This window comes from Dama dama, chromosome 26 (genome assembly GCF_033118175.1).
Source record: "Dama dama isolate Ldn47 chromosome 26, ASM3311817v1, whole genome shotgun sequence".
Classification (NCBI taxonomy): domain Eukaryota; kingdom Metazoa; phylum Chordata; class Mammalia; order Artiodactyla; family Cervidae; genus Dama; species Dama dama.
In genome coordinates this window covers 29194518-29206961 of record NC_083706.1, presented here as the reverse complement: position 1 = coordinate 29206961, position 12444 = coordinate 29194518, and the positions used below count along the sequence as shown (strand labels likewise).

Below are 12444 nucleotides of genomic sequence, written 5' to 3'. Positions count from 1 at the left end.
TTAATTTATGATTAATTTTAATTTACTGGTATTTATAATGTCATATGCTTTTTATTTCAATAATGGAGTTATGGCCCAAACCTATCAACTGTTTTTACCCAGGGTTGTACAAACTGCAGTCATTTTGAAACATGGCCTTAAGGACATTCATACTTTTTCCTACTCTTCCCTTCCTTTCCTTTAAAAAAAAAAAAAAAAAAGTTAAAAATGTTGAAGAACTGAACTTTATATTCTTGAAGTTTCCAGGCTGCTAGTTTCTAACTGGCAGGTCATAGCATGTTTTCCAGTAGTGATATAAAACAAATATTGGAGGAGAATGGAAACAGACTATGGCAAAGTTGAACACCCAATCATTTTAGTTTCATGATAATTTTAATAGGGGATAGTTTCTTTGACTTGAAAAATATCCCTCTTATTGTAAAATACATCAGGGTCTTTCTTAATCTTTTTTAAAAATAGCATATTTTTCTTGTTTCTTTTATTTTTCAGTAAACATAAAAGTAGAGAGCAAGATCATTCTCGATCTTCATCCTCTTCAGCATCACCTTCTTCTCCTAGTTCTCGAGAAGAAAAGGAGAGTAAGAAGGAAAGAGAAGAAGAATTTAAAACTCACCATGAACTGAAAGAATACTCAGGCTTTGCAGGAGTTAGCCGACCACGAGGAACCTTTGTAAGTAATAAAATTATTTTCTGTCTTTGACAGAACTTTACTTTAGAGCACTGTACATAAGGAAAGTAAGATATATGATGATTTAGTCATTGTTGTGTGAGTCATTACTCCTATAGTCTTTAAAATGGTATTTGATATATCTTCATTAAGAAATGCCATTTGGGAGAGTGAGGAGGAGCTGGAGCTGGGATGATAACCTCCTTTGTATAGAAAGTAAAAAATCCATGTTTTTGCCCGATTTTGAAAGTATGCCATTTTGAGATTTAGAAACATCTCTATAACTTAACTTTGGAATCAATAACTCTGCATAGTGCTTAGAGACCCAAGAGTCAAATGAAGTTAATGATTTAGATCCATTTCTTTAATCACTTTTTTATTAATAAGAACATGTCTTGAAACAAAAAAAATCGGTTTGTATTAACAACTATTTTCATTTTTACCTGTTCAAGTTCTTTTTTATATGTGTGTCAGTCATAGAAATTACATGACTTTTTATCCTTCCTAGTATATATATTATTATTCCCATGTTTCCATAAATTCTTACAATTGTAATTTTAATGACTTCATAGTAGTGCATCTTCTTGACTAATTTCTAGGTTCAGATTTCTAACTTGAGCTAGTATCCAGTTAGTTGTTAGTAGGGTTTATTAATTAGATCATTTGGGAAAGAGAAGAGCTTTGCCCATATGGTGATAGATGTGGTTAACACTCAGGACTCCTGTGTAATTCAAAGAAATTAGACACTCTTTTGGCTAGTAAAAGGGAAAAAAACCAACTTTTTAAAGTTTAAACTATTTAAAAATTTTAGTTCAGGCCGTGAAGAAAGTGCAGTGTTCTGACAACTTAGGTTGACTGTGCATTTCTTCTTAACCTATTCAGCTTTCAATAGGCAGAATTTTTTCCCTCCTCACTAGTATAAAATGACCACCCTTCCCATCCTCAGTGGCTGTGAAGTTGAGATTTAGGGAAGAAATTAGGGAACGTTTTTTGTTACTGCAGTAAAATTAGAGTTTGCATGTAACTTAATACCTTTTGATTTCATTACTAAACAACTTTGTTAATCAGTTTCGAATTAGAGGCAGAGGAAGAGCCAGAGGAGTTTTTGCTGGGACAAATACTGGTCCAAACAACTCAAATACTACTTTTCAAAAGAGACCGAAGGAAGAGGAATGGGATCCAGAATATACCCCAAAGAGCAAGAAGTACTTCTTGGTGGGTGTTAGAAATCTCTGTTTATTTGGTTTGCAATAATTTTCAAAGCATACTGGGTGAATACATTTGAGTACAGGCATCCACTACTATGAGAATATTTACTGTAATATAGGAAACTTTTAAAATAAATCATTACCCAGATGATTTGAAGTTTTGAACATGTGGGTCCCTTTAGTCCTGTTTATACCTTATTGATATTACCTATGGACTGGTCAGGGTAAAGTAAAAATATACCTGATTTGATAGTCACATTCAGAGAAAAACATTAAATTGTTTCATATCTGTCTATAAGACGGTAAAGTTGAGAAGGTAAATCATTAAGATTTCCCTTTCATCACTGCAGCTGTTTGTTTAATTGAAAGACAAGGAGAATTCTTCCACAGTGCATGTAATTAAGGTTTTCAGGAGGCTGTTAACTTTTATTGGAGTAAAAGGAAGATTGAAAAATTACATTATGGGAAAATTGCTAGATATACATTAATTTGATGCTTCCTTGTGATGCTCTTCTTTCTGAAGTAGTTTGTAAGGGATGAAGCTAGAGGAGGTGGGTCCTGAAAGATTCTCTAAGTAATGATGGAAATTTTTTGCGCTTTGGCACGCAAGAAGAGGGTTTATCTTCCATTATAGAAACTTAAGGAAATACCAAAACTATTAACAGAATATTCATTTTTGTCATAGCTTTTCAGGGAGGTCATGTTTTAGAGATTATTTCTGGAGACTAGTTGTTTTGTTGAAGCAAGGAGGAAAATAGTGCTGAGTTTTTAGAAATGTGTCTTTCGTTTGACTTTTTACGAGTATGTTTGAATAAAGCTGAATGTCCCAGCCATCTGCCAAGGTAGACTACTATATAGTTGTGTTCTGAACTAGATCTATATTTTGGTTGAAGAATGGGCATTGTAGTCATTTCAAAAATTAATTTCCATTTGCCTCTTTTTTGGAGTACTTTAATGACTTAAGAGTCTGGAAAAGTTAAATTTTTAGAGTGCATTATGCTTAATGTTTCCACAATTTATGCTCCTTTGAGGACAAATTTATGCTTGACTTGACAATCTCTGGAAAGTGGAAGGTGTTTTATTCAGTTACAGAAAGTTTAAAAGATATTTCATTTTTAATATAGGAATTTATGAATTAATACACTGCTGTTTATGCTATGGATGGAAAGATACATAGGATTTCAATTCTTGGTGTAAGAGACTGATAATAGAGAACATTCTAAATACATATGGTAGATGTCCTCCCAAGGAAGAGTGGATTATTGCAAAGGAGACACTGATTAAGAGAGACTTTGTAGAGAAGTTAGGATTGAATCATAAGCTTAAAAGATGAGCAGGTGTGCTGTAAAAAAGCAGGAGTGAAACATCCTAATATAGAGAACTCCAGTACTCACATGACTAAATGATTGTTATAAGTTTGGGAGAATTAAGAAGCAGGAGCCAAATTGTGGAAGACAATAATACTTGAGTAAATTTGGATGTTAAGCAGAGTTTGGAAAAACATGGCTGTGACAAACAGATCTGAGAAATAAATTGAGTGTCTGAGCGACTGGTTTTGAAAAATGTTAAAGCCACATTTATGAGGGCTTATTCAGGGACCCTCTAGTTTGGTGTTGGTAGTGAGAAGAAAGGATATTGCAAGCACAGGGAATACAGAGGAAAGCAGCTCATTTGAGGTGAAGGTTAAGTTCTGTTACAGAAGCGCCCAAGACACAATAAGTGGAAATGTGCAGTGTAGGTAGTTGCTAATGCAGATCTAGAGAGAGAAAAATCTAGATGCCATCATAAAGTCACAAAACCACAGTAATATCACCCAGTCAGAAGAGATTAAAAGGCCAACCTTTCAAAGGTGTGGGTGAGGAGCAAGTCTTATAAAACTGCCAGATGGTAAAACAAGTGTAAAAGCACAGAAAGTTAAGGAAATGAGAGGTGAACAAGTTAAATAATTGTTTAACACTTTAAACATTTTACAAATATTTAATTTGGTGGCTCAGAGGGTAAAAGAAGCTGCCTGCAGTGCATGAGACCCAGGTTTGATCCCTGGGTTGGGAAGATTCCCTGGAGAAGGGAATGGCTACCCACTCAGTGTTCTTGACTGAAGAGTCCCATGGATGAAGGAGCCTGGTGGTCTACAGTCCATGGGGTTGTAAAGACACAACTGAGTGACCAACACTTTCACTTTGACTTTTCTATGACATTCTTTCTAGTATCATAGTTTTTGTCTTAAATTGGGACATAATTATTTTTGATTAGCGTGTAATTAGGCTTTAGTTACACTAATCAAGATGAGTGTTAACATTTTACATGTTGCTATTCTGTACTATATTTTAAAATCTTCATTTCTGTATAAGACATACGTGTGCATTTGTCACAGGCTAATGCTCACTAGAAGTAAAATTAATGTCACATTTCTTATATATAAATCAGTTCCCCAAATTAATTATTTTGGTTCTTAATTAATGAGCCATTGGAATGACAGCTTTGGTTTCTACATGTGTATATAAATTTATGGATAGTCTGCAAAGGTATTTTTCAGTGATGAGAATAGAAATACAAAAATTTTTTTTAATTCAGAATGAAGGTGAAAGCTATAGATTCCTCTAGGTTTTTTTTTTTCAGAATAATTAATAAGCATGGACATTCTGTCCATAGTAATGAAACATTTAATACTTAGTAATAATAACGGATAACATTTACTGAGCATTTTGCTTGGCACCATTTCTAAGTGTTTTGAACTGAAAGTGAAAGTCGCTTATTTCCATGCTTGTAAAGTCATTTTGAGGTAGGACCGTTATTCAGTTTGTACAGATGAAAAACACAGGGGTAAAGAGATTGAGCAGCTTGACCAAAGGTGCGCAGCCAGAAGGAGTGGGGTTAGGATTTGAACCCATGCCTTGGGGTCCAAAGATTCTTAATGGCATGTATCATTTTTCCTCTAGTACTTGGTAACAGTTACTGCATTCTTATCTGAAATTTCCCTTCTCTAAACTTTGAGTTATGCAAAGATAAGATAATGTTTTCAATAATAAATATTTCAGGAAAGATAGTAGTCTTTAGAACCTGAGATTCTGTAGAGGGATTTGAGAGTATTTGTAGAGTTGGAGCAAATGGGAAAGTACTGAAATGGGTTAAGTTCCCCGTGTTAATGTCATCTGAGGAAGAGAAAATTCCTTGTGGGGACAGAGATTTGCATTGGAACTTTAGTAAATTAACTCTTTTGAAACTTGATCATTCTGTAGAGAAGAGAAGACGATTCAGAAGGTTTTGATTCTAATATGGCCTCCTTTGTTAACATATTTTTTTTGAACTGGAATTTTCCTTTAATAATTTTACTTATTTTTGACTATGCTGTGTTTTTGCTGCTGCTCATGCTTTTTCTCTAGTTGTGATGTTCAGACTTTCATTGCAGTGGCTTCTCTTGTTGCAGATCATGGGTTCTAGGGCCTGTGAGCTCAGATGTGGTTTCTGGGCTCTCGTGCACAGGCTTACTAGTTGTGACGCACAGGCTTAGTTGGCCATGGCACTTGGGATCATCCTGGATCAGGGATCGAACCTGTGTCTCCTGCATTGGCAGGTGTATTCTTTGAGCCACCAGGGAAGGCCTCAGTTAACATGTTTTTGATTACATATTGTAAATATTTCATGTCCCCTTTATCTTCTGTAAAGTAGTTAATTTTAATTAGTCTACAGTAAGACTGAAATCTTGGATGTAAGAATTTGAGGATTAAGACTCGGTGTGCTTTAGGGACTTCCCTGGTGGTCCAATTGTTAAGACTCCGTGCCTCCACTGTAGAGGGCATGGGTTCCATCCCTGGTCAGGGAATCAATATTCTGCATGCCACTTGTCCAAAAAAGAAAAATTACTAGTATGCTTAGCATCAAAGTGTCACTCGGTATCTGCTGGGATATCCTTTGAAAAACACAGTGTGATGATGTAGCTGTTGTTTGGTTTCAGATTATTGTGTAAGATGATTGTATATTTAAAAGTAATTGCTAGCCTAACTCTAGTGTCTAGCTTTGTTACTGCTTTTCCTGTTTTAGCTCTTGGCTACCTCATTTAGTAATCATTTACTGTTACCATGATTCCTGGGAAGCTTACTCTCAGGATGAGGGGCATTGGAAAAGATTGGCCCTGTGGCTTTGGGCAAGTTACTCAGTTTCTCTGTGCCTCGATTTCTTTATTCCTAAAATGGAGTTAGTAACAGTATTTTACAGTTGTTGTGAGGATTAGGTGAGTGAGTGAGTATATAGAAAATGCTGAGACCAATGCCTCATCCTTAGAAATAAGCACCATGTAAGCATTATCATCACCACCTTTGATTGAGTGCTTGCTTTTCAGGCACTGGGCTGGGCACTTTTTACAAATCATTAGTGTTCCTTTAAGACTATCTTTGTTTTTTTAAAATGAGGAAGTAAAATTACCTCAGTTTCTGTTAAGATTTAAATCCATATCTCTGGCTTCAAAATCCATTTGCTTCTTCCTACAAATTCACGGAATACTGTGTAAACACCACAAACAAAAAGCATAAACTCTGTAGAGTTGTGCTGATAACAAAAAGGAGCCTGAAATTACGTCATTGTATGTACATATTATTTTGAGTGGCAGACTATTTTAAAATAGTCAATTTTGGGTTTACAGTTAAACTTTGACGTACTGAAACGGTACATTTTTGATAGTTCTAAGTTCATTTTTTGAAGTTTGCATACCTCTAGCTGGTCATCTTTCACTGTTTCGATAAAGCTAGATTTAATTAGAAAAGAAATTGGTGAGGGCTGTTTCACACTGTCTGTTAATTACATGTGTGAACTTTTTAAGTCATGTAGGAGGGTGAGCCGTATTATGTGAATATGCACAAAGGCACATTTTTGTTTTGAAAAGGTGCTTAGTTATGTATTATTTTTAAAAAGTTTAGTGAGTTTTAGACAGTTGGTCAGTAGCCGTACTCTATAAGTTACGCAGCTATGTTTGTATTATACCTGTTGTCTCATAAAGGGGCATCAGTCCCATTTTTTGTAGGTTAGGTACAAACTTAAAAAGTTTGTTTGAGATGGGCAGCAGTTACATTACTAGGAGAACTTTTCATTCTTTGTTTTGTTCTTTGGGATTTAATGCTCATCTGTTGCTGCTGCTGCTAAGTCACGTCAGTTGTGTCCACCTCTGTGTGACCCCATAGACGGCAGCCCACCAGGCTCCCGTCCCTGGGATTCTCCAGGCAAGAACACTGGAGTGGGTTGCCATTTCCAAATTTAGTATATGTGCTGCCGAAGCGAGCACTGCCATTTCCTTCTCCAGTGCATAAAAGTGAAAGTGAAGTCGCTCAGTCATGTCCGAACCCATGGACTGTAGCCTACCAGGCTCCTCGGTCCATGGGATTTCCCAGGCAAGAGTACTGGAGTGGGGTGCTATTGCCTTCTCCTAATGCTCATCTACTCATACACAAAGCCAAGTACTTTTCACTTTTTCAGATTGCTTTGGTTAATGGAATAATTTGTAATTTGGGAACAATCTATTTGGATGCAGTTAATGAAAAATTAAGGTTGGGATGTAATAGCTGCAGAATTTTAGGTTAGTGAACAAGAAATAACTTGAGGTATTACCCTAGGGATCATTCCATCTTGATTTGGCTTGTGCCCTTGCCAAGAAGATTAATAAGTAATAAACATTAATTTAGATGTATCTCAATAGGATTTTTAAAAGTCTGTAGCTATATGTAAGAGATCCTTCTTACCACCTATTTTATTTAGTAAATGTTATTGATAATGTTGTAATGACATTTTTATACTTTGTTATATATTTGTGACTGAGGTAATTTGGGGGGAAAAATATCAGTTACATTATCTCACCTATGCATAGTAGATTGAAATAATGGAAAGCAGAACAATAAAAATTTTGATAACTGGCAGTAATTTAGCAGTTGAGATTCTTCAGAAAACTGTCTGGGCCGCTCTCAAATGCTTGGGTTACTAAGCATGTAATTATTTACTTTCATGATGCAGCATGTTTTTGTTGAAAAGCTCAGTTTTATTGGTTTTGTGTGTTTTAGAACAGTACCCACCTCATATACCCAATTTTCAGAAGATTTATACAATAACACGATTGGGGATGTAATCCTATTCCTTACAAGAAAGACATTTCTTTCTTTGTTTAACCTTTCTGTAGCATGATGACAGAGATGATGGTGTGGATTATTGGGCCAAAAGAGGAAGAGGTCGTGGTACTTTTCAACGTGGCAGAGGGCGCTTTAACTTCAAAAAGTCAGGTAGCAGTCCAAAGTGGACTCATGACAAATACCAAGGGGACGGGATTGTTGAAGATGAAGAAGAGACCATGGAAAATAATGAAGAAAAGAAGGACAGACGCAAAGAAGAAAAGGTAGAAATTTTCAACTTGTTAGTGGTTCTGACATGTTCTTTTGTGTGAGTTTGTTGGGCCAGTTTTATTTGATTTTTAGATACAGTGATTATTTTGAATTATTTTCACTCTTCATATCTTTGCTAATCTTTATTTTCTTTCTCTCTCTTTTTTTTTTTTTTAGGAATAGGGAATCTGAAGTAAGATTGCAACAGAGAACAGAACTTGCACCCACCATTTTTTTTTACATGATTTTTGTTTTCAAATAAGAATGTAAGCATTTTACTTAAATTTTACTGTTTGCAAGTAGTCTAGAGAAATTTTGTTTTGAATCTTCAAATATCTTGAAAAATAGTAGAATGTATGTTGAAAATTGTACTGAAATAAAGTAGAAAATTGTTACGTACCATATTTGTAACTATCAACTTTTAAAAAATATATACTTTTACTGTTTTTGTTACATGCATTGTAATTCTGCTTTGTCTATAAGATATGGTCAAGTACAGCTCTGTGAAAGTTCTGATTCTCTCACCTCCCTGTTTGTGTTAATGTTTATTCTGAAGTAAACGTTAGCTCTACATACAAATCCCTGAAGAGGAATTGTCTATAGAGACCACACTAATTATTTTAACTGGTTGCATCTGTTTAACATTCTCCTTAACTCACACACACTACATTGTAGGGTGACTAATTTTTGAAATGTACCATGGAAAAAGTTGTTATTTTGGTAAAGTAAGCTAATTTAACATCTCATCAAATGTTTAAGATGGAAAAAGAAGCTTTGCCAATAGCTCAGAAGCACTAGCTGTTAAAAGTTAAATTGAAAAGTATGAAAAAAAATTTTTTCTTAAACTGAAAGCAAGCAGTGGACTATAAAAAAACATTTTTAGGAGCCTTTACCATTTGCATTCAAAATTCAATGTTCTCTGTTTTTCTTTGAAAGTTTGAGTCATGGTCTTAGATATCAGTTCTTTGAGAGAGGAAACTGGTTTGTAATAGTATAAACAAAACCCCCATTCCTACTGAACGTCTTACTTAAAAAAGAAAAACAGAACAAAGCCTGTAATTCTGATACTGGTATGGAAGAGGATTATTCTGCAGAATAACTTGATAAGGTTAAAAAGATGTGTACCTGACGTCATATCTCACATACTTATTTGAGCTTTGAGACAGGTGAATCACTAGTTCATAGTCTAACCATAAGGAATAATAGGCAAACAGAATATACTGCTCATTAGTAGTATTTTAAGGAACTTGTTTTCCAAATGTCACTAATAAAGAGATTTGACAGGAAGTTTGTCATAGCATTGATCTACCTTGTTTTTCCCCACCCCACCCCACCCCCACTATTTCAGTTTCAGTTTGTAAAATGGGTTTTTCTTTTTCTTCCCAAGGGTTCTGTTCTTCAGGAAGATAATCTTTCAAATGTGAATTGCCTTTATGTTTATGATGATATCTCTTAGAAGGAATGAAAATCGGAAATAGTAAAATTTCAGTGCTAAGTCTGCTCTGTGAGCATAATATAAAAGTAGTCAAATTTCATTTTGTTAATTCAGCAACTGAATTAGTTGTATTTGTTTGCATTAAAAGATAATGATTATTGTGTTAGTGTAAACTTAAGCATTTTATGTGTATGGCTTGTTCATACTCACTGATGATTTGGGATGCTTCTGGCACCTTGATTGCAGTCAGAGGCGTTTACCTAACAGCTATATGAGGGAAAAATAGAAAAACAAAACTCGACAAATGTGATGTTCGTGGCCCTAAAATCCTTAAGCATTGCATGATTTCTCTTATTTTGTTTTTTCGAAATTGTTTGAGCAGAAAGGAAACACTGTAAAAACAAGTATATGTTGCATTGATCAGGACATAACTAATACTCTCCTAGTCGGCATAGCACGTAATTACATGCTGAAGCAACATGGATTTGATTTCCAACACAGGAAAATTTTCACGACCATTTTATTTTATTCAAATAAATTTAGCTTTTATTTTAACAGTTATTACTTGCTTCGATACTGAATCTCTGTGCATGACTATAAATGTGCAGTTTTGCTTTTCCACATAAGAGAAGTGGAAAGGGGAATTTACTCAGAAATTATTTCATAGGGAGTAGGAATAAAGCTACCTAAGTCCTATCAGCAGGTTACAAGTTCAAGTGCATTGCGTTAACCCACATGTACTCATATTTGGTTACTTGGATTAAATGAAATTGAGGGGAAGAGTATCCTGTTAGAATATCGTGGGAAGGGGGATTGTGAAAACACTTCAGTAGAATGCCATTGCGGCTGTTATCTTTGTTTTAGAGCCAAGCATACAAAGAAGCCTGTGTGATATCTTTAAACCACAATTCAACTCTACACTTAATGACATGTTCTAAAAGCTGAATGGTTGCTCTTGATAAGGATATTTGTTTACAAGTGCCAGAAAATAGTAGCTGTTTGATAACCTGCATTAATACATTTCCTTTTGCTTAAGAGAAGGAAAATAAAAATAACCAAAGGATATTTTTAGAAAGGATTAAGAAAGCTGTTTAAGAAGGCCATGACTCAGTCTTTAGCTGTGTACACTTTTCAACATCCTAGAAATTTTAATATAAAAAGCAAAATTTGTTTTTCCTACTGCAGCCTACTTTTGGGAATTACCATTTTTCCCTTTTGTCACAGTTAAAATCAAGTGTTGGGAATTCAGTTACAATTTGAGTAAAAATATACCCAATAAGAATGAATGTAGATGGCTAAACGATTCTTACTCAGTGTGATGTATAATGCAACAGGGACCCTTGTAAATTGTCATATGCCAATAAAATGTCATAAGTGGTAAGAGCTGTTGTTTGTTTACCTGATTTTGAGACTATGTCTGTGTCTGTTCTATACAGCTGATGTCAATGGCTCATGTCTAATTTTAGGATACCAGCTCATCTGTTAGTAAAGTTACTAGTATGATGGGGTTTTTGGGGAGATCAGTAAATACTCTATAAAACTATTCAAATTCACATCTATTTTTTTCTTTTTTCCTTGGAAACATGGGAAGTGTTACAGTGGTGATTGTAAGCCATTGTTAATACAGGAATTCCAGATTCTAGTCTAGCCCTCCTATTCATGTGTTTATACAGGAACTGTCAGCTATAAATTATGATGGAGACATCAGCATTACTTCTGTTTCTAAAAATGTAGTAATTAACTAAAAAGTGGTCTTTTTTTTTTGGTATCTTAGTCTTTGTTCACTTTGAGTTAGAACTGGTGTAATTCTTAACTTCGCCTAACCCTTTTGTAAGTTACTTGAAATATAAAGTGACCATTCTGTAACTTTAAACAATTTTCACAGAAATTTGTGTGCTAAGTCAGGTAATATTTTTATTAATACAAATGTTAAGTTACTCCTTTCTCTGTATATTTAACTACATTGGATAATTTTAACATGTATCAGCTACCTACATAAAAGTATGCCATCTTATTTATTAAGGACTTATTTTCATAAGATAGTTGCTTTTTTTCTTTTTGGTTTTTTTTTTTTGGTGACCACAGCATGAGGGAATCTTAGTTCCCTGACCAGGGATCAAACCTGTGCTCCCTGCAGTGGGAGAGAGGAGCCCTAACCACTGGATGACCAGGAAATTCCTCTTTGACTTTTCAGCTGGAATCTCTGGGATATACTTTGTTCCATGTGGAATGATATTCCTTTCACATTCAGAAAGAGAAGTACAGAGACCTGTCTGAATTTGTAACTTGCTTAAGTAGGAAAGGAACATGGAGAAATTAACTTCACCCTCAGATTGTATTTGATTGGTTTCAGTCTATATAAGCAGTAGATTGTGATAGATCCTTTGACAGAATTTTAGAATATCTGTTACATAACATCTTGGGTTCTCAAAATATAGTTGAAATCATTTATAAATGTGAGTGTCAAGGGTCTGATTGTTCAGTTTATTGAAGTGGATATTAAAAATTTGAAGTCTGTTAATGAAATTTAAAGTGAAAATTTTATTTTGGAATCCAGGAATATATAGAAATTACTGTATTCCATTGTTTGACTTGAGAGCTTTAGTAGAGATTGTGTAAATTTATGAACTGGACTCAAGTTTCAGAATCATTCAGTAATGATTAGTGTCCATTATGCAAATGAATCCAAAGTTGTATGTTAAATGTGCTAGTTCTCTTTATTGTTGTGTTACCTCCTCACATGTTTTTTCAAAAATGGATCCCAGTGGTTAAAAA

The 12444-nt window shown here is 34.6% G+C and overlaps 1 protein-coding gene across 5 annotated transcripts in view; it reads left to right on the top strand.

Annotated features, from left to right (window-relative positions):
- BCLAF1 (BCL2 associated transcription factor 1) overlaps positions 1-11050 on the top strand; it is a 31300-nt gene extending 20250 nt beyond the window's left edge. For 2 of the 5 annotated variants that reach the window (XM_061130193.1, XM_061130191.1), the window contains exons 10-13: positions 490-670; positions 1736-1882; positions 8036-8248; positions 8412-11050. In XM_061130193.1, coding sequence (XP_060986176.1) covers positions 490-670; positions 1736-1882; positions 8036-8248; positions 8412-8417 — 547 coding nt within the window. In that variant the 3' untranslated portion in view covers positions 8418-11050. Of the gene's footprint in view, positions 1-489; positions 671-1735; positions 1883-8035; positions 8249-8411 lie in introns of those variants that run through there. The other 3 variants (XM_061130195.1, XM_061130194.1, XR_009690667.1) reach the window with 2 other exon arrangements.
- The last annotated feature ends 1394 nt before the right edge of the window (positions 11051-12444 follow it).